This window comes from Benincasa hispida, chromosome 8 (genome assembly GCF_027475165.1).
Source record: "Benincasa hispida cultivar pf3 chromosome 8, pf3_genome.v1.1, whole genome shotgun sequence".
Lineage (NCBI taxonomy): Eukaryota > Viridiplantae > Streptophyta > Magnoliopsida > Cucurbitales > Cucurbitaceae > Benincasa > Benincasa hispida.
Genome location: NC_143485.1, coordinates 58,772,095 through 58,796,414, shown reverse-complemented (window position 1 = coordinate 58,796,414; position 24,320 = coordinate 58,772,095). Strand labels below are relative to the sequence as shown.

The window sequence follows — 24,320 nt, the reverse complement described above, 5'->3', positions numbered from 1 at the left end:
GCAACTGGACAGAATAAATGTGCCCCCACCAGAGATATAAGCACGTAATCCAATATATGCGTCGTAATCCAATATATGCGTCGAAGTGTCATTTCTATGAGGGTACATGAACAGTAATCGAAACATTCTCATCCTCAAATGGGAGTTAAGCATTGATAAAAGGAATCAGCATCATGAACAATTGAGAATTTGGAGTTTTTTGGTATCAAAAGTGAGGAAACGATTAGTATAATTAGAAAAAAAGGTATAGAAAAGATAAAGATGGAAAGGGCCTCTGATGTATATGAAATTTTGTACTAACAAAAGCTACCCATTATTCGAGAAACCCTTTCGAAGTGTTACTTTCACGATGTGTAAAAAGACATGTAGGAGTGGAAGAGGGAGGAGAAGAGGGAGCAGAAAGGCCACACCCACTACCGTCCATTACTATACCGTTCTGACTCGCACTGTTCATTCTAAAATATATGCATATTTGGGCTGCATGGGTCACTTATTTTGGTTTTCCCTCCCTCCCAAATATGTGTAAGTCTTTCACTATTTCACCTACTGCTCACTATTGTCTACTTTATAACACTCGACTCTCAACCTGTGCAGATGCGGCAACCCCTGATATTTTCTGAAACTACGTCGAAAGAAGCTGAATTTGGCGTGTATTAAGAAGCCTATCCAATGGAGTCTGAGAATGGTTGTACAGAAGAACGACAAGAACCAGAACTAAAAGGCCTAGAAGATGAAAATGAAGAAGAAGGGGGCTGGGAAGGAGAAATGCTGCGCACGAAAATTTCCAACCACCCCTTGTACAGCCTGTTAGTTGAGACTCACCTCAACTGTTTGAAGGTGAGTTTTAATTATGTGCTTCATCTAATTACGTATAAATGTATATGTGCAGGGCAACTATACACGTGTCATACTACCTAGAGCTTTCCTTAAAAGGCGTCTTTTAGAAAACAAACCGCTTTCCTTTTTGGTTATTCCTGGACAGGCAGTAAGTAGGTCGAACATACAACATTTCAACAAGTAGAAAGGGTTTATTATTAATAAAGACAGCTTAATTATATTATTTTGGGGTTCACCTTTTTCATGGTTGCTTTTCGGTCGTTTTATATGTGGGCCGACAGCATCACATGATATATGTATGTCTATAGTGGTGATCCAAAATTTTTGTTATTACAAGTAAGTAACTCCAAAAATTCATAAATAGACTAGACTATCGGTTTCATACATCACAGTTATCATCTACTAGGAGGAAAAGCAGTTGAGCCTGAGTAGTCCGATAACAATACACCTCTTGTAGAAAATTCGATACTTTGAAGGTCATAAAACTTCTTAATAGGTAGAGTGATGGGCTTTGGAACAGTAGTCCCTGAGTGAAACACTACAATAAATTGAGTTTTTTTTACACGAAAAAGTGTCCGCATAAGTCTAAAATAGGACACTTTTTCTAGCATCGAGAAAACCATTGCAAAACTCTGTCAAGAGAAACAGTTGCTAACATGTCAAATAACAAACACTTCTGCCCGGAACAAAATTTGGGTGAGGATGCACCTTTTTTTTTTATTTTTTATTTTATTTTTTTAATTTTTTCTATTTTTAAAATTTTTTTTAATTATTATTTTTATTTTTATACTAAATATTGTCCAATAAAATTTTGTCACTTGCCATTTTTATTTTTTTAAAAGATAATCTTTTTCTAATTCTATTTTTGTGTGACTAATAAGTGAGGAGTATAAGGGTTAGGTGTAGCCCATTGCTCTTTCGGTCAATGCATATTGGAAATGCGTCGATAAAATTTTGACCTCGTAGTTACATGTGAACTTGTGATAGGAAACGGTACTTGTGCCATGATAGTGCATCTGCACAAAGGTGAAAGAAGATGTCGAAAACCCATCTTTGTGATTGCAAAGATAGCTTCTGGTGACACACATTCTACTTGTGTTGTCATCTTTTGAACCAAACATCTGGTGCCATTTATTATGTGGCGTCGATAAAGATAGTTTATGATTGTGACGACACTTAATTATAGCGTCGGCAAAATCTATTTATATACGAAGTATTTTATAGATACTTAGAAATTAATTTCTAAATGCAGCATGTAATTATTTTAATAAATATCAAATTTTTATAACTTGTGATTATGCACAAAATAAAAGTATTTTTCATTTTTCATTGAAAGTATGATCAACCAAACATTCTTTTTGGTTGATATAAAGTTGTAGAAAACATTACAATAAACTTTAAAAAATATGAAAGGTTAATTAATCTTTGGAAAATCACATCTACAACCCTTATATTCTAAACGTCATTGGCAAATCGTTTTGTACTTTGATATCGAACCATCTAATTAAATAAACAAAAATTAACTAGTTTCAATGACTAGTTCACCCATTTAAATCTAAAAATAAATAAAATAGTAATTAAAAACTTAATTGTAATGCCAAGCTTTGCTCTACTGGCATCTTTACTGAGGATCAAGAGGTTTGTGGTTCAAATTTCTCACCCATACAACTCCAATTTGTACTCAAAAATAAAAACTTAATTATAACACTTGTATTAAAGAACCTATTCACCCATGCACACGTACTAAAAACTAAATTCACACTAAAATTGTAAACTAAACAACATTAAGATTGAAAAAAAAAAAAAAAACTCAAAATGATAACACAAAATTTGTTAACCCAGTTCGACGATATATGACCTACATCTGGGGGCAGTGTACCTGTGAGAAGATACTGTTACTAATATGAAGTCAAACAATTATAACATTGTACTTATCTGTAAATCTACGACAAATACAGTGACACACGAAATGCTTGACTCGGTGAATGATCGCTTACGCTCCCCCTAAGTGTGATAATCTCTCATAATGAAACTTAGACTCCCCTAAGTATGAGTATATTAGTAAAGAATTACTTAGGCTCCCCTAAGTGTGAGAGTCTTTCTCAAATGTAGTTTTTCCAACTTAGTAGGAATGCACCTTCACTTGAGGAACTTAAACTCCCCTAAGTTAGAGAAATCCTTCTCAATAATGATGTCTTAGGTTCCTCCTAAGATAGAGAACCCTTCTCAAATATCGATATCTTAGGCTTCCCCTATGACTTAGATAACGTTCTTTTGAAAAAAACTTCAATGATGATTTAGAGCAACAACTTCAAGATTAATAATAACTCAGAATCGGAGTTGCAACATTTGGCCACCATGAAAAACGAAAGGCTTCAACAAAAACTATCCAAAAGTGGCAACCCTAACAAGAAAACATCTTACATTTTTTAAATAAGTATAGCTAAAATAGAAAAACATCACAATTCGAAATCTACAGAGAATAAACAAGAAAAGAATAAATAAAAAAAAAAAATCTACAGAATTTTTCAGATAAGGAAAAAATAAAGTATGTAGGATTAGTATTTTGAGAAATATGAGACAACTTCTAAGACAATATCAAGACATTTTAAGAAACAAACTCAAACAACCTTAAACTAATATATAACCAATTTCAAATCTCTAACATTATCTATTATCATTTAAAACTTAGAATGAAAATCAAAACTAATTAATCACACTTGGAATTATAAATGAACAAAATATTTACCTAAAACTTAAGCTTAACACTACTTTGATCAAACAATCTTTTATCCACCGTTCTAATTAAATAATATTTAGAACAAAAATGAAAAAATAAATTAACACTAAAACTAAAACTAAATAACATTTAGATATAAAATGGGCAAAATGTTAACTATCACTTAAATGTAACAATAACATTAAAACTAAGCAACATTTAGAACTACAAATGAACAAAATAGTACCTACACACCCACATATACCAACAATCCCTAATCGGACACCCACATATACTGAAAACAATCTGAACTGGTACCATAACTTCTTATTATTATTATTATTTAAAGAATTGCTACCATAACTTTATGGTAGTAGCATAGAACATTTCTCGTATACTAGCAAATAAATCTATTAAAATACAAATATAGCTATTATGTCGCTACTGTAACTACAAGATAACAACATACAACATTCTCATACACCTACAAATAAATATATAAATAAAATAAATATATCTACCATATCTGCATGATAGTAAAATCAACATTCTCATGCACTTACAAATAAACCTATTAATAATACAAATACATAACTATTTATGTTGCAACCATAGCTGTAGTATATCATACAACACATTCTCTTACTTACAAATAAACCTAAAATACTATAACTACTATAACTATATGAAAAATACGAAAGCCCACCACTCACTGAAAGATGTCACACACAAAGTACCTGCACACATAGTAACAACCAAAAAATGAAATAAATAGACTTAAGAAGATAAACACAAAGTTTGTAAACCCAGCTCGGTGCAAAATCACCTACGTTTGGGGGACAGTGTGCCCATGGAAAGATTCTTTTACTAATATGAAGTTACGCTTATTACAACTACTTATCAGTAAGAGTATAACAAATACAGTGACACCAAACAATTCAACTCTCAAACTGATATGAATAATACATAATCTAAGAAACTAGATAAGAAATTACCTCAATAATCCATAGACAAATTAAGAGATACAATCCAATCCATGCTTACAATCCAAAAGAAAAATAAAAATCTAACCTATTGATACTGAAAAGATAAAGAGGAAGGAAGAAAACTAGGCCTCTCCTCAGCCTCCATAAAATCCAACATAAAATTTGACCTAAAATCGAAGAGAGTATATATAGAAATCATTGGAGCGTTGCCATGCTAGGGACAATGTTGCAATGTTGTTACGTGGATGGGCTTCGAGTGCTGGGCGAGGGATGCGAAGCTAGCCTGATGCTTGGTTGCGCAAGAGGGACGTATGCGGACGTAGAATCTCCATAAAAAATTGTGGCATTGCAACACTGCTTTGCACATCAGCAATTTGCCTTTCAGTGTTGGACATGCGTTGGGCTAAACATCTCAGCAGCATTATGGTCATTTCATCTTTATTAAAACCCCGTTGCTGAAATTGACTCCAAATTACTTCAAATTATCCTGTTTGACATCAAATGCTCGATTCTATCTCTTGATTGCTCGATATCTAAAAATAGGTTAATTAACATGTAAATTCCATTAAAAAGCCTATATTAAGCTAGGAATTATAACTATTTTTGAGAGCTATCAAACACCCCAACTTAATTCTTGCTCGCCCCAAGCAAGGTAGAAACAACACATTCAGACAAAAGTTTATTAAAAAATATCATGCATGCTCTAAATTTACACTTAGTTGTTACTTTAGTCTCATCAGTAAAAAAAGATGAAATTTGCAATCAACAATGAATTTCGATTGCAATCAATCAATGAAACGTATTTTTAAGAATGATTCAAAATCTATTCATGCATGAGTGAGCCTAGAGTCTTGCTAGTTAAGCTTGCACGATCCAGAAAGTATTTATAAAGTCTTCAATCCATTTTCCCCCTATCTAACTCATTTATTAACCTTGGACATACCAAACTTGCAAACAAAAGGCAATATTAAGACAAGGGTGCCTAAACTTATGCACACAAATCTTAATTGGCATTTGTTTTACCTAGACGACTAGCTTTCATACTCAACCGTTAGGAACCTGTCCATTCTTTTCTCGCGGGGTCCTAACTATACACCACGGAGGTAACTCTTTTCACCTCTATCCACGAACACACTATTATTTTTTGCAGGCAAGCTAGCTTTTGCCTCATTTTTTTAAAAAATTAATTTGCTTTTGCTTCTTTTTTTTTTTTATTCACACTAGGCTCTATTTTATCCACTTTGTCGAGTTTTGCTCTAAAACAAGTAGGATTATTCCTAAGTCAAAGGTGAGCCTTTTGGGGTGACAACAGAAATACAAACTAGATAATATAATTCTAAGCATGCAAGACTTTAATTTCACAATAACAATAACTTAAAGATGCATAAGAGATAAGATTTTTTTTTAAATTAGGCTAAAATTCATGATCATGCTCTCTTAACATTATTTCATGCAAATTTTATCATAGTAAGAGTGCATCATAAACTATCATCATAACAACCTAAGCAATATAGAAGACAAACATTCAAAGCACACATATCAATCAAGAAATATTGTCTGAGCATAACGCTCAAGGACTCCAGATAAGATCAAAACTAAATCACTTAAAATGATACATTGTCCAATGTGTCATAAGTGAAGCTATAAAATAAGGTACAAGGGAATAGAAAACCTCCCCTGAAAACGTTCTCGCATATGGGGTGATGGTTGGGTTACCGCTCTCTTCAATTTAGTTTTCTTTTCTTTTAGTCTTTGGAGAAACAAAAGAAAGATAAAAAAAAAAAGAAAAGAAAACTATACACAGAAAGAAGTTAGTTTAAATTTTATTCCTAGAAAGTGATTAAAGTTTGTCACCTAGCTGCCTCTAGGAAGCACAAATTTTTAACGTCGGTTGCTCAACGTGACTTGTCCCCTATCAAAGCATAAAGAAATTCTCGTATTTCTCTTGTCATTTCTTGGATGAGTCGATATAGTGTGGTAAGACTATAAGGGTTCCCATCTTTTGAAAAGAACCAGACAGGTCGTATTTGTGATTTTTAATTTTAGACAAAAAAGGTAAAAATAAAGAATCAAAAGACTTCAATGACCTAAAGAGTCGAAATAAAGAAAAGACTCAACATAATCTGACTCGACTAACTCCTACTCGTAGAGAAAAAATGAGCAATAATAAAAAATATAAGTAATGCCAGGAGAAAAAAAAAATAAATTGAGGATTTGTAGCCTCAACTCTTTTACCTGAGACTTCTCGAGATGAAGTACGGACTCACACTTTACCTTACTGAATTGTTCCTAACATGGCATGAGATAGACATTGTCATCATTGTCAAAGGGTAAAATTCCTCAACAAACAGCCTTAGTAGTATTAACGGTGGGAAGCTCTGAACGGTTCTCCAGTGTAAGCATGACATTTGCTAGCTGAGGAACATGACCAACCTCAACAGGCATCGGGACTTGAGTCTCCTGGTAAGACTCAATAGAATTCTGGACATACTGAGAAGAACTATCAACAAGTTCATGCATTATAAAACCCAAAGTCTTACCTTGATCGTGCTCTGAGGAACTACCTGCTCAACTTGACGATCGATGCTAGTCATTTCACTGCTCAATTCGATATTATCAGAAGATTGTTCCATCTAATACTCTTCAATTCTCTCAACTGATTTAGTAATCTGAGCAACGAGATCACTTGGATTCTGAAATTCAGTTCTAGCTTCGAATATGGAATGGAAGTTATCCTGCTGGAAAGTCGAGAATTCTTGATGACTAAAGGAGGATTCCTACACAATCTCACAAGATTTGTGTTGAGGATAAATCATTTTGCTGATATGCGTTAATTTTCATGTGTTGATGGTCATGCAATGATCATGCCTTGATATGAAGAATATGAATTATGTGTTAATCGTGTATGTGACAGTCATGCATCCTGTCACAAGTTTTTTTACTATCTCACAAAGTATAACAAGATCGTAAGTTTCTCGGGATGATCTGAGGTCGAACACGGGGACTTGCAACTAAGTGATATTTGAAAAGTAATGCGTTAGAGGTGGGGAATAAAAATAAAAAGAAAGAAGTTGGTTAACTATGCGCTACTTCTACTCCTAGCTAAACAGACTGAACAATTGAAATTTGACTATGAGAATCGGTAAAGATGCGACAACTGTTAACCTGTAATGAGATGCATGGAGAAGTAGAGTTGTGGGGGAGTTATCACCAAATCCTTAAGTTTGGTTGCAAGGATAATCCTAACTCGCCACACTAATGCATCACACACCTCTCGGCGGCCAGCCACATGCTTATATCTCTATAATGCATGGTTGCATTGAGCATAAGGTTATTCCTATCTTTGGGAACATTGCTTACTTTGCTTCGTGGGTTTCACTACTTACCCTCTTGGGTAATTGGTTATAGCTACTCTGCCCATAGACAAGCATTGCGATAGCCTCACATTAAGTAAATAGGATTGGCTCACTATATTCGCGCAATGCGCACCTCTTAGTAGTTTGCTACATGCGTCATATCTCTATGTCGCATGATTGAGTATGCGATAACTCTTGCAATCTGCACTTAACTCATTGCGGTGAAAGAAAAAGATGATAAAGTAGAAGAAGATGATGAAAATGATGTTGAAGGAATTAAAGAGATGCATTGATTACAAAATGTATTAATGTCTTAAGTCAAAATGTAATACAATACAGAGGTGAAAATAAAGATGGATGGTTAGATGTGGGCAATCTCTTGCTTCCATCAAATATGTATCAAGGCTGCCGGTAGTGGAATGGATGGGCGGTGGAGTAGTCTCTCTCGAGCTCTATCTTCGACAAAGCTCTGGTTGTCAATCAGTGGAAGTTGTGGAAATGAAAAATTCTCAAAGACTTTTTGCTCATGCTCTCGTCTGTGATCACAAGAATCTGCCCAAGGCAGAAGTCCCAGATGCTTTGAATTTGGGCTCCAAAGCTCTATTTATAGGCCTCAAACCCTGACAGTTTTAATAACTTGCTCTGAATCACTGCCACTACTGACACGATAGGTGAAATGTCATCATGATCTTATCTCTTTGATACTCCCAAGGTATGCGTTCATGATTGTTTCTTCTGAAGTATCAACACATTCCACCCACTCTGCGATCATCCTCCTATCATGGTTATCACTGTAGTTGCAGCATTCCATGTGACCAATGTGTCTTCATTAAGATCAACGCATGTGATCAACTTTGCGATGGTTTAAGATCAACGCATGCGATCAATTCCCGCGACAACTACAAAATAGACATTTTGACGCAAAATAACGCATGATGTAGGGTTAGCGGAGATTTTCAGTGTTGATCGACGCAAGCTTATTATTTCACATGAATTCTTAGCAAGATTAACGCATCTTCTGCTCGTTAACCCTTATAATTCTAAGCAAAAGGCTGCAATAGCTTTTATTTCTAAAAGCTATCAATTTGTTAGAAAGCTCCTTAACCAATTCTTCTAAAAAAATACTTAAATTGGAGGAAGAGGCATGCATCGATAACAGGTTTGGCTAGGCATCTTCTAAGGGGATAATAGTCGCATTCAGGACCATGTGAAACCTGTAATTGCCTAACGACCAAATCTTAAACAAGAGAAGTTAGCTCGGATATTTGATTTTTAAGCTCATTAAATTCTCTTACCTCTTGTTCTCTTCACTGAGCTACTTGCTTTGCACGAAGCGTATAGTAAATGTTCAAATCATCTACCATGATAATACAAGTAGACACAATAAAAAGAAATATATTTTTGAGGTTTTTAAAGTTAACAAGTCAAATTCAATTAAAAAAGAGATTAAATGGCTTGGCTTCCCCGACAACAGTGCCATTTTGTTTGAAATAAAAAATCGATGTTGTTAATTCAACTCCAGACCGAAACAATAATATTTATAAATCACAAAAACCTACTTCTTATACTAACAAGTAGCATAAGTGGCAAGTATGGGGTCGAACTACATGGAGGCTAAGATTTAATATTCTCTTAAGCTAAATTCCACTGTGGAAGGCAGTAAAAACAGGGTTTTGGTTTGGATAAAATGAAAACATGCAAGAAATTAAATTGCAAGGGATTAATATAAACTGGGATCGGTTTATCTAGTTCTCAGATCAAGATAGACATTCATTGCAATTTCTATCATTGTTTTCTACCAATTAATTATGCAATCGAATTATGCATGCATAACTACTTGCTTAATTTGACCGAACTAGCCTCTACAATGGTGGATAACTAGCAAGAATCTAACCAAGAAAGCGTCCTAATTATTAATTAAGGTCGAAATGGCCATACCCTAACTAATATACATGCTTCTAAATTCTATTGGGTTCGATGGTGACCATCTAGAACTAAACATACATGCATTATGACTTAGGATTCATTTGTGTTGATAAATTGTCAGGAAAACCATATTCAATTAATCAATTTTATCTTTGAACCTACAATTAGTACATTCTAGGAATCTTCATCAAATGCCTAATTAACTATTGCTACTTAGGTGAACTTAGCTAGACATTCTTATGCAAAAATAAATTTAACAAGTTATTCATGCAAGATTGTAATAAACACGAAACTAGAGAAGAAATTACCTCAATAATCCATAGACAAATCAAGAGATACAATCCAATCCATGCTTACAATCCAAAATAAAAATAAAAATCTAACCTATTGATGTTGAAAAGATAAAGAGGAAGGAAGAAAACTAGGCCTCTCCTTGGACTCCATAAAATATGACTTAAAATTGAAGAGAGTATATATAGAAATCGTTGGAGCGTTGCAACACTAGGGACAACATTACAACGCTATTATGTAGATGGCCTTCGAGCGTTGGGCGAGGGATGCGATATTGGCCTGATTCTTGGTTGCGTAAGAGGCATGCGTACGAACACTGGAATCTTCGTAAAAACCCGTAGTGTTACAACACTACCCCACACATTAGCAATTTTCCTTTCAACGTTGGACAAGCGTTGGGCTGAAGGATTGATGAGCATTGCGACGCTCATCTCAGGGGCATTATGATCATTTTCATCTCCTTTGAATGCTCAAATTGCTTCAAATTATCCTCGTTTTGCACCAAACATTCGGTTCTACCTCTTGGTTGCTTGATACCTACAAAATAGGATAATGAAAATGTAAAATCCATTAACAAACCTAAATTACGCTAGGAATTATAACTTTTTTTGATAGCTATCAAGGGGCTGGTGGATGGGTTCTCATGAAGGGGATGAAGAATTTCCCTTTCTTTTTTCTTTTTTTAATTGCAAGCTTAATGAGGAGTAATTAACTTACATATTTTTTTTTCCCTTTTCTCAAACCCTAGGCGCGCGCGCGCGCGCGCGCGCGCACACACACACACTATATATATATATATATATATATATATATATTATAAAAGAAAAAATATCGACTCCAAATAATTCAATTATCCCTAAAATTAAAAGAAGATAGAACCTAATATTTTTCAATATAATTAATTCAACTTCTTAATCAATTAAATTTAAATTAAGCAATGAGACTTTAAAATTATTTTTATTTGATCCCAAATTCCTAAAATTAAAGAGAAACTAAAACTCAATAATTAAACATAATTAGCTTAAATTTTTCTGAAACTCAGGGTATTATAGTCCTCCCTCCCTAAGAAACTTTTATCCTTGAGTGTTCTAATCCTGAAAGAGCTCTGGATACTGTGTTCTCATCTCATCGTCCCATTCCCATGTCGCTCCTTCGAACTGATGATTCTGCCATAAAACTTTCATTAATGCTATCTCCCTGTTGTGCAATGTCGTCACCTCCCTTGCAAGAGTTTGGGTATGTTTCTCCTTATAACTTAAGTACTCATGCAACTGTAATGGCTCATAATCTACCACATGAGACGGTCTGCTACATACATCCTTAACATGAAGACATGAAAAACATTATGAATGGTAGAGAAAGATGATGGCAATGTTAACCGTTATGTCATAGGGCCAATTCGCTTCAAGACCTCGAAAGGTCCAATGAAACGAGGACTTAGCTTCCCCTTTCTACCAAACCTCAAAACACCATTCATAGGTGCTACTTTAAAAAACACCTTATCACCTACCTCGAATTCCAGGTCTTTATGACTGACACAACGTAACTTTTTTGTCTACTCTAAGCTATTTGATACATGCTCTAATCTTCTACATCGCTTCATTTGTAGTCTGCACTAACTCAGGTCCTAAAGCATCCCAGTAGATAGGAGATCTGCAACCCTTCCATACAGTGTTTCAAATGGTGACATGTCGACAGTAGCCTGGTAACTTTTATTATAAGCAAAATTTATCAGATGCAAGTGAGAGTCCCAACTCCCTGAAAACTCCAACGCACAAGTGCATAATATATCCTCCAATTTTTGGTTTAAAGGCTTTGTTTACCCATATGTTTGTGGGTGAAAATTTTTGCTAAAATCCAACTTAGTACCCAATGTGAAGGGATCAAATCTCAAGCAGAAGTGTGTGATCGCCTTGATTTTTTGTTTTCGATTTTACATAAACAAAATACGGTATAAAAGTAATAACATAATGGATAAACAATCAAGTTTAACATGCATTTAAGAGAAGAAAAGAGGGAAGAGCTAAACCTTACCTTTGTAGATTCCCAAATTCTTCAAAATTCCCTCCGCGTCTTCTCCGGAACGTCTCTTCAATGATTAAGGGACACCACCGTAAGTGAAACTTTGTTATTATCTAGGATCCCAAGAATTGGATGTGTGGTCCCCAAGACTTGGAAGAAGAAGAAGAAGTAGAAGAGAAAAGAAGAGAGATTTTGAGAGAAGTAGTAGAAGACTAAGATTCAAAAATTCCAATTCAACCATGTCACAAACATGAGACATGAAGACTTATTTATAGAGAGGAGGGATGACCCCCTTCTCCTAGTCTTTTCTATCCCTACCCTAGTTCTAATTTAATTAAATGACTTTTATTTAATTAATTAGTCAAATAATTAAATAACCATATATATTAAATTCAATTTAATATAATAAATAAATAAATAAATAAATAAACATCACATGTTTATTTAACTCTACTTCTAAAACATTAAATAATTAACCATTAATTAATCAATTAAGCGACTATAATAAATCATATTTAATATAGAACTAATCAACATATAACTATCACATATTTATATTTATACATCTCTTTAATATTTCAATTTTATTCAAAAATTTTTCTCTCTTCTATATAATTAACCATATTATGTTAATTTCATTAATATGCAATTGATTTGAACAATTCAAACCATTCATCTTATATACCCTTTAGTGAGCTAACAAGAGGGCCTGGTGGACCTACAGATTAGAAGCTCCGATGATATAAGATTAATTAGTTAAACTCTTTAAATAAATTAATCAATTTTCATTAACTACCAGTCACTCCATTGAAGACAGATAGCTGCACTCTTCGCATTGATGTTTCCATAGATATAACCAATCAACAGTGAGTCGACCCTTCACAAATTGCTCATAACTATAGCTGGGTTAAAATACATTTTACCCCTGTAGTTATATCTAACTACTTAAATACCATTGATCCCTCTAATGAACAAACAATTTATAGTCCAACTATAAACTGACACCTCTTTGGGCCAGTGAGAGGTGGAGGCCTCAATGTTCAAGACCCGGAATCAACTATTAAGGGAGAAATTTATCTACTTTCCCTAAGGTCGGGAAAGGAGTGAACTCCATCTTATGTAGTTGTGTTCCCAGCTCCCTACTCGAACAAATCCCCAAAATGGTAGGCTTGTTGAGTGGCTAACAAGGTCACTCTCACCCATACAAATCAAAGGATTGCCTATATAGACAGGAGTTCACAGCTCATTCAGGATTAAGGTTAAGTCACCTATGGTCATCTTAGTGAAATGTAAGTCTCTTCCAACAACGGTATAATATAGAGAGATTATTCATTTTGTAGTTCGGTCTTATACAAACTCTTTGTATAGAATACTCTCGCTCACATGTCTCCATATAAACGATCATGATATGATCATTTGTAGCATTTTACAACAATTCTAACATCTACAAAGCAGGCCGTATTTGTAGTGTCACTAGGATAAGGTACGTAACCTTATCCATCTACTACAGACCGTTTAGGTTATCACTTAAAAGTGATCCACCTGTATGTCTCCACATACATGCTTAAGTTTCATAAAATAACCTTGGATCTTAGTTTATTGGATTGACTTAATGCAGTCTAAACATTAATAAAAACCTCTTATTTTGTTAAATATAGAATTTGTCTTTACAAACTACAAGTTATACTCAATTTAGGACATTAACTCTAACACAATGTTGTTTGGAGACTTTTCTAAAAACTATATATGAACCAAGGGTCTCTGTTAGACACGATAGATACCGACACTCCATGTAATCTCACTACCTCTTTCATGTATATCTGGGCCCACTCATTCATTGAATATGTAGACTTCCCTAGAATGAAATGTGCTAACTTGGTGAGTTTGTCTACTATAACCTAAATCATCGTAAAACCATTTGTTGTTCTTGGCAACCCTACTATGAAATCTATAGATACATCTTCTCACTTCCATTATGGTACACTCAAGGGCTGCAATAACCCTACTAGCTTTTGTCTTGAGGCCTTCACCTACTATCACACCAAACACTTATTAACAAACTTATCGATCTTTATTTGCATATCATACCATTAGTAAAACTGTTTTAAATTCTGATACATCTTGGTGCTGCTAGGATGAATAAAAAATGGAAAACAGTGAGTTTGTGCCAACAATTCATTCATAAGGTCACTGTCTGCATGTATGCATAAACACCCATGGTAAATGAGGTCGTGATCTAAGGATATTGAAAATTCAGTGTGTCGACCTAACTCTACTTGAAAAAATTTCTTAACAAGGTAAGAATCACCCTGTTGAGCATCAATAATGCTTCGTCTTAAGATCGATTATACTGTTAATTGTGCCAATTGTGCAACGACTTCTCCCACTGCTAATGCAATCTCAGCTTGTTCAAAATCATTACATAAATAAGTTTATATGGTAATTAAAGCTACTGAATGAGCCGACTTTCTGCTGAGAGCATCTGCCACTCTGTTTGCTTTACTAGGATGGTACAAAATCTCATTGTCATAATCTTTCACTAACTCTAGCCACCTGCAGTATTTTAAGCTATTGTGATCTATGAAAATATGTATTTTCTCTCCATATAAGTAATGTCTCCAGATCTTTAAAGTGAAAATCACTGCTGCCAACTCCAAATCATGTGTCGGATAGTTTTGTTCATGATTCTTTCACTGTCGAGAGGCATAAGCAACTACTTTACCCTGCTGCATCAGCAAGCACCCCAATCATTTCTTGGAGCCATCACTATAAATAATGAAACTTCCTGATCCATCTAGTATGTAAAAGCTAGTGCAAAAACCAACTTATGTTTAAGATCCTGAAAAATTTCTTCACAAGCCTTATTCCAAACAAAGGAAGCTCATTTTCTTGTCAATTGAGTCAACGGAGTGGCTATGTGAGAAAAGTTTTTCACAAATCGACGATAATAGCTTGCTAACCCCAAGAAACTGTACATTTCACTAATTGTGGTAGGACGAGGCCAACTTGTAACTGCTTCTATCTTTGCTGGATGTATAGATATCCTTCCTTTGACACGATGTGTTCTAGAAAGGAGATTTGGCATAGCCAAAATTCACACTTGGAGAACTTGGCATACAATTTATTCGACCTTAAAGTCTCCAAAACCTTTCATGGATGCTTCTCATGCCTTTGTCTAAGAGTAAACCAAGATATCATCAATAAAAACTATGATAAAAGTGTCAAAGAATTCTTTGAATATCCTATTCATTAGATCCATAAATACTGCAAGGGCATTTTTCAGGCCAATTGACATTACAATGAACTCGTAATGTCCATATCTAGAATGGAATACAGTCTTAGGAATATCACTGTCCTTTATCCTCAACTGATGGTATTCTGAACGAAGGTCAATCTTGGAGAAGATTGTAGGTCCTTGCAATTGGTCGAACATATCATCAATTCTGGGAAGTGGATACTTATTTTTAATGGTTACTTTATTCAACTCCATGTAGTCAATGCCAAGGTGCAACGATCCATCCTTCTTCTTCATAAACAACCACATGCCATGGTGACACCTTGGTCGTTTGAAACCCTTATCAAGCAATTCCTGCAACTGAATCTTGAGCTCCTTCAACTCTGCCGGGGCCATTCTATATGGAGCCTTCGAGATAGAAGTTGTGCCCGACTCCAACTCGATTGTAAAATCTATCTCTCGATATGGTGGCAACCCTGGGAGATCCTCTAGAAAAACATATGGATAATTTCTTACCATTGGTTTTAAGTCAAGGAGACCTCAGCTTCTTTGGTGTCAATCACCCTAGCTAAGATACTGCTAGTACCCTGGTTAAGCAATTTACTGGCTTTCATAGCTGAAATTATTTTGGATAAGACCACGGTCTCGAACCTTTTAAACTTAAAGCTAGCTCCTGTAGAAAGGTTAAAAATCACCTCATTGAGGGAGCAGTCTATACTGGCATGATGAACAACCAACCAATCCATGCCTAGTATTACATCAAAATCATGTATGTTCAACACTATTAAGATCACATCTAGTGTATGTTTTGCTATTTCAATATGACATTCTTTTATCTTTTCCCTTGCTAACATAATTTCTCCAAACGAAATAGAAATTGATAAAATGTAGTGCAAAGGCTCTAACTCTAACATGACATGCTTTACAAATACTAATGATATAAATGAATGGGATGATCCAAGATCAAACAACACCAACACATAGTGTCCTAATATTGGGAGCATACCTGCCACCAAATGCTCGACTTCTCGACCTCCTGTTGAGTGGTTGAGTAAACACGACCTTGCTGTTGCTAGTGTCTCCTTGAATCCCTCTATCCATGACCTATAGACTGGCTTCCATAACCTGGTGTGTTTCTATTAGGACATTTATCAACCGTGTGTCCCTCCTACTTGCTATGAAGTGTTGAAATGGCCTATCTAGCCAACTTCTCTCTTCTAGTAATGTCTTCCACAAGAGTTACACATTGGTCGACTTCTCTCTACCATTCCTGACTCGGCAGCTTGTTGCTTGAAGTGTCGAAATAGCCTATTTGAGTTTTGGCTCTTCTACTGGACCTGAGGCCCAGAAGCCTTTTGATCTTCCTTCCTCTTCTGACCCGAGGAAGGTCCTATGCCAAATGTCCTTAAGTCCTTGCTCCCAAACTAAAAGTCCATCTCGGCTGCCAAATGTAGTTTATGCATGAGTGGTCAGTTTAAAGACTTGCACAAAATCCCGTATTCAGTCCTTTAAACCTTGGACGAATCTTTCTGCCTTTACAACCTCTGTAGTAACAATTCTGAAGCGAAAATGGGACAGTGTGTCAAAAACCTGATCATATTTTTCAACTGTCACGTGCCCCTATTTTAGGTCTAAGAACTCACTTTGCTCATTATACCTAAAGTTAGCAGAGAAGTACTTTGCGTAGAAGCGCTCCTTCAACTGCTCTTACATTACTAGTTCACCACATATACCTATCATCCTCTTAGCTGACTGCCACCAAATTTGTGCTTTATTGGTGAGCATGAAGGCAACACACTGCACTTTCTGGTCTTGAGAGAATCTCATGTGACGAAATATTGTCTCAAATTGCCGAAAACCATAACTCTGCATTAGTAGGGTCCTTTAGTGACCCAAGGTTTGTACTTCTTGAAATTCTATAAGTTTTGGCCTCCACTGAGAGGTCTGACATATTCTTGTTCTATGCTTGGTTCTGGGTCTAAACTTGCAGCGCCTGAATCTACAGGGGTGGTCTTTGTTGAAGTTGTGCAAAGTGGGCCATTTGCTTGTTCATCATGTCCTTCACCTTATTCAGCACCATTGTCATGACTGCTTTCCCTATTATTGCTGCCAAATCAGTAAACTCAATTGGGACGGTTGGGGGAATCGGTGTCAGCGAAGGCATAGTCATGTCTCGGGTGTGACATTGTGTCTGAGTTCTCTACTGCCCTAAACTAGAAGGATCCCTAGGTGGCAGGAGATTCTCCGACACAAGGGGGTCCTGAACTTGTGGGTCTTGATAATGTGGATCCTGAATTTTCAGGTTTCATCCTTCAAGATTTCGCCTTTAATGAATCTTATGACTGCCTTTTCCTCTAACTCGTACCATTTCCTAACAATTATATGTAACAAATCTTTAATAAATTCTTCATCAAGAAAACATGACAAATACGATCATAAATCAAACATAATCTCGTGCATATTATTCTAGAGACTTTTCTTAAGGGACATACCCACCGATGACGAAGAAACCATTAATGGCCAAAAAGGGCAATATGATAAAATCCTGACTTTCTAAGATACCTGATAAGACGAACCGTAATGACCCAACTTTCTAAGATATCTGATAAGACTGTTATCTCATCCAAGCATACACTTGAGTATGAACATTTACATTTAAAATAAAACATTTGGTTAAAATAAAATAGTTGGACTGTTTAATTTAATAAAGAATTCAAATAAAATTCCGACTCAAAATTTTGTAACATTTTGATTTGGGGTACTTTTAAAACATAAATTTTAAAATCAAAAAAATTTAATTGAAAAAAAATCTCTAACACCTTAATTCTATCAAAATCAAGTTCATGAAAAGAAAATAGTAAAAGATGAAAATGATACCAAACTCATATGCGAAAGCATTTGTCTGGTCCCATTGGCACTCTAACAGATTCCTCTTGTTAGTCGCCGGTGTATCCTTGCCCTTACTTGAAAAACATATACACATAAAGGATGAGTATGAAATACTCAGTAAGTGACCCCATTACCGCGATAAGGCTAAGCAATCACATGTAGTGAATTTTTGGGGCTAGTGGGACATACATATTGTAGCTGTTCCTAGATGACTAACTAAAAGGATAACCTATCTCGCCTTAACTCACATATCTAGTGGCCTGATGACACATCGTCAAATAATAAAAAAAAAATATGAAATTGAACTTGTCGATTTACAGAATCGTAACATGCAAATAAACCCGTCGGTTCATACATGTATAGTGGCCTGATGGCGTATCGTGAAACATGAAATTAGACCGTTGGTGCACTAGAATAAAACATACGTCAAGGCAAAATGGTAGACCGCCCTTACTGGTCTAACATGCATCACATAGATAAATCTCGTAAATGGTCCCACAACACAAATTATAGCATAACAATATAGATTTAACATGTTCATAATCCTCATAATTTCCATGCATAAAAAAGGGTAACATGTATTCTAATTCATACTACCAAAATCAAAGAAATAACATGATAATTCTGAACTAAGGTGAATGGCACGACACCAATAATAGTATCACATACCTAAAATTAAGTCCAGAAAAATTTATCATGACAGTCAAACTCTAACAACTTACTTGAACTAAAATCCTAAAATATAAATCGAATTTAAAATTCAATCATTAGGCTCAATTCCAAACATAATTTACCTAAACAAAAGGGGCTTTGAAACCTTAACTTACCAAAAACCGATCAAAACATCTTTAATCCCATTGAAAAGCACCCAAAAGTCCTTTAAACTTCAAACTAGCCTCCAAATATTATGGGTCAACTAAATATTAAGCCAAAACTAAAATCAAACTCAATGGGCATTCCAAAACTTAGTCAAGCACCCAAAGAAAACCTATTAAATCTTGCGAACGAAACCCTTACCCATAATATCTAGGATTCTGACGAACATGGTGGCGTGTGGTAACGAGATTTGGTGACCAGCAGTCATTGCTAATGGTAGCGAGTGAGTCACAACAGTGGCGGCGCGACAACAATAATAAGCAACAATATGTGGGGCACGACAACAGATTGAAAGCGATGGTCAGCGATGAAGACGGCTGGCGGTGTTCGACTGCGAGAAAGAGAGACGACGCGACTGCCGGAGTTAGCATGCAATTAATAAAGCAAGCAGAATCATTAAGCACTCTAATTCATCAATTTTAGCATTTAAGACAACATACTCACAAGATAAAAAGAGGGTTTTTTTTTATATACTTTTGAAGACCTTCTTCAATCCATGAATTCAGCTTCAATCTTGACTCCAAAAGTGTAGTAGACCATTACTTGATCTTCCCTACTATTCTCTAGGACCTTAGATTGAATTGTGGGATTCAAAATGAGCTTGAATTTAGAAAATTTTGGAGAGAGAAAGATTGAATTTTTCGGTTGAGTTGGAGAACTTTCTTCCTAAAAAACCAGCAACCAAATCAATTAGCATGTTAATTTTCTCAGCAAAATAAAGCTGATTTTAATCACCTTCTTCATGAAATCCCAATTTCTATGAAGATGATAACACCTACTTCAAATTTAAATTGGATTTGTGAGTTGGAATTTGGGTGTTTGAAAGTGGGATGATTCCACTTAGTGGGATTTTCCAAAAATTGAATTTTCAAGTTAAAATTCAATTTTTCTTTTAATTTTGAAACTCATTTTCAAAATTAGTTTAGAAAAATCAATTTTCATTTAAAATAAATTTTCAAAATTTAATTTAAATTAAATCAAAATTGATTTTGTTATTTGAATTTTCACAAAATTAAATTTTCCAATTAATCAATTAAACAATTTAATTAATTGATATAATTTAATATTTAATATTAAGTTATTTAACCACCAATTCTACAAAACATGAATCCCCAATCATGTAATTTTAATATTTAAATATTATCCAATTCTCCAATTTCGTTTAATTCGATAATTAAACGTGTAATTATATCGTATATAATTACTAATTCCCTTAATTTGAATTTGAACATTTCAAATTCTCTCATCATGCTATTCTAAGGTTTAATCTGTTTGTGAGCTGGTAGGGGACCTAATAGACCTATAGATCATGGGCTCCAACGATCCGAGATTTACTGACTAAACTCTTTAACCAATTAACCAATATTCATTAACTACCGAATCACTCAACTAAAGCCCAATAGTTGCACTCCCGTCACTGTAAATATAATTGTGTCTACCCAATATAAGCATAATTAGTAAGTCAACCTTTTACAGGTTGTTCGTAATAAAGGCTGGCTAAAAAGCTGTTTTACCCTCGAGATTACATCTTGTTCTTTAAGTCCCATTAATCCTGTAATGAACAATTGGTTTGTGATCTAATCACTAAACCGAGTTTCTCTTGAGCCAATGAGAAGGTGGGGCCTTTTGTTCAAGACCCGGAATCAACAATTAAGGGAACAACCTCTCTATTATCCCTAAAAGCGGGTAGGAAAGAATTCTATCTTGCACCCTATGTCTCAAGCTATCTACCTGGTCTTACCCCTGATGGGAGGCTTATTGAGTTGGTGTTATTCAGCCAACCCCCACCTATGAAAATCTAAGGATAATCCCGAATAAATAGGAGTTCATAGTTAGCTCAGGATTAAGGTCAACTTACCTAGGTCATCGCTTTGAAATAGTCAGTCTTAAACAGTAAACAACGTTATAAAGTAAGAGTGACTTATTTCTTGGTCCGATCTTATACAAACTCTTTGTATAGAATGCCCCTCACTCACATGTCTCTACATGAACGAATCAGGATCCCTTCGCTTGTAGCACTTTACAACAATTATAAAATCTATAAAGTGGGTTGCATCCGATAATGTCCCCAAGATAAGGTATTCAACCTTATTCGTATACTATAGACCATTTTGACTATTTACTTGAATTTGATCTTCTCTTATGTTTCCACGTAAAGTTCAAGTACTCATGTAATAGCCATGGATCTTAGTTTATTGGATTTAGATTATTTCTAAAACGAAATGAACAATCCAAATATTCAATAACAACTTTATTGAATCAAACTTCAATAATATTTATATTGATTAATAGAATAAGTTTATTGTTTACAAACCACGAGTTTTAGAGCTTAAAATCCAATAGCGACGACGATCGTGGTGGTTGACGGCTAACGGTAAGCAACCGACTTGTGCAAGGAAAAGGGTAGGCGAACAGGTGGACTGGCGGCTGGGTTCTCATGAAGGGGATGTAGAATTTCCCTTTCTTTTTTTTTTTTTTTAATTGCACGCTTAATGAGGAGTATTAACTTATATGGTTTTTTTTCCTTTTCTCAAACCCTAGGCGTGTGTGCGCACCACATATACACACGTGTATATATATATTTAAAATCTCTTTTCCTTTTCCTTATTAAATTCGAATTCGAATTCCAATTTTAGATCATGTCCAAACTCCAAATTATTCTCCTTTTCCTTCTTAATTAACGAATCTTTAGTCAATGAAAATCCATAATAATAAAAAAAAAACAATCGATTCCAAATAATTCAATTATCCCTAAAATTAAAAGGAATTAAAATCCAATATTTTCCAATATAATTAATTCAACTCCTTAATTATGTAAATTTAAATTCACTAATGAGACTTTAAAATTATCTCTATTTGATCCTAAATTCCTAAAATTAAAGGGAAACCAAAACTTAATAATTAGGGATAATTAGCTTACGTTTTCCAGAAACTCAAGGTTTTACAAAACTGTAGTCTTATGGATTGTAAAAATACAAAAGTAGAAACCCTAGAATAAAATAAAACTCCCTTCATATAGGAGAGTAGCTTAAGGAAAGAAACTCTTTCAAAAAACCAATCGAATCCAAATAATTTAATTATCCCTAAATTAAAAACAAATAAAATCCTATATTTTCCAATGGAATTTGCAACAACTACAAATGAAATACAAAAGAATTGGTAAATTCTACTTAGATTTATGGAGTTTTGTATAAAATATTTATATAAAAAAAGTGAATCAATTTCGCTCGAAAGGGAAGGCAGATGTAGTATTTGTATGGCAAAGATTTCAAATAGTATTCTCGAATTCAAGTTGATTGTGTTTCGCCTCTTCCTCGAAGAAAGACGACCCAACAATTCTTCTTTTATCCAAGAGAGACTTCTCATATTTTGAATGTTTCTGCGATGTGCTCTGTTTAGTATTTTTTCGTACTATCTTCTGCATTTTTGTTTATATTATTGAGATTCTTGTTCCAATCGAAAGATTCTTGTTATTGCTTCAACCCATATTCCTCAAAAAGTGGATCCTGCTCTAATAGCTCCAAAGAACCTTTACAATTATCTCTGTTTGATCCCAAATTCCTACAATTAAAAAAAAAATAAAACTCAATAATTAGAGATAATTAATTTAAAATTTTCAAAACTTGTGGTGTTACAAAACTTCACTCTTATGGATTGTAAAAACACAAAAGTGGCAACCCTAGAGTAAAATAAAACACCCTTTATATGGGAGAGCAGCAGAAGGAAAAAAATTCATTAAAAAAACCCATGGCCAAAAAAAGAACACAATCAAAAGTCACAAATATATGCAGTCGCATAAAAAAGAAAAAAATATATCATGCGTGAAGGTCGATGTTGTTAGAAATTAATAAGCTAGATACATTATGGATAACACATTTCTAGGTACATTTCTAATTTCAAGATACATGCATTTCTAGATACATGTAATTGTTCAAGTACATGAATGGTATGTATATATGTACTTCATTTATTTTGTGTCTTTTAGGAAGTGTCTCTTGAGTACTATATAAAGAGTTCATTTTCCTCATTTGTATGCAAGATAAAAAGAATCAAAATCAATAGAAGCAAATTGAAGTTTAAAAGGAAACTGAGTTTCAAGAGAACAATATTCTTCTCTTATGCGTTCTTGAGTCTTGTAGGAGAACAAGTTTCTTCTCTTAAAAGTTTGTGAGATTTAGAGTGAATTTAGAGTGAGCTTGTCAACGCTTTCAACAAAATGGTATTAGAGCAAAAGGATTGAAAGATGTCATCTAACATGTTGCAGCCTCAACTTCCTCGCTTTGAGGAAAAAACTATAGACAGTGGAGCCAACAAATGAAGGTTCTTTATGGATCTCATGATCTTTCGGATATTGTTGACAGAGGATATTTGGAGCCAGAAAGTGAAGATGTACTTTCACCACAACAACTCAATGCGTTGAGAGATTCTAGAAAAAAAGATAAGAATGCATTATTTTTCATCTACCAAGCTGTGGATAAAAATATTTTTTGAAAGAATATCAGGAGTCTCTATTGTTAAAGCAGCATGGGATGCATTACAGAATTTGTACGAAGGAGACAAAAAGGTAAAATTGGTCCGATTGCAAACACTTCGAGCTGAATTTGATAACATTTGAATGAAAGATGCTGAAACTATTGAAGATTTTTCAATTGTGTTCTCTTAATTATTAATCAATTGAGATCGAATGGAGAAACAATCGAAGATCAAAGGGTGGCTGAAAAGATCCTCAGAAGTATGACTAGAAGATATGAGCATATTGTTGTAGCAATTGAAGAATCCAAAGATTTCTTAACTCTCTCCATCAATAGCTTAATGTGATCTCTTCAATCTCATGAGCTTAGATTGAAGTTGTTTGATTCTACTCCTTCAGAAGAAACTTTTCATATGCAATCCTCCTCTAGAGGGCGATCTAGTGGAAGAAGAGGTGGACGTGGCGGTAGAGGCAATGGACGATCCAACGTCGTAACAAATTCAGAGTCAGAGAGTAGAGACAATCAATCTTCTTCAAATAGAGGAAGGAGAAGAAGTTCAAATAGAGGAAGAGGCAGAAGTGGTGGTCGTGGAGATTTTTCTCACATACAATGTTTCAATTGTAGACGTTATAGACATTTTCAAGCATACTGTTGGTCTAAGAAGGCTAATTCTAATCAAGTAGAAACCATCTAATGCATGAGCAACAAGAT

General features: G+C 34.7%; 1 protein-coding gene across 1 annotated transcript in view; it reads left to right on the top strand.

Moving 5' to 3' along the window:
* The first annotated feature begins 592 nt into the window (after positions 1 to 592).
* KNATM (KNOX meinox protein) overlaps positions 593 to 24,320 on the top strand; it is a 36,724-nt gene continuing 12,996 nt past the window's right edge. The window contains exon 1 of the mRNA XM_039040089.2: positions 593 to 837. Coding sequence (XP_038896017.1) covers positions 670 to 837 — 168 coding nt within the window. The 5' untranslated portion in view covers positions 593 to 669. The remainder of the gene's footprint in view (positions 838 to 24,320) is intronic.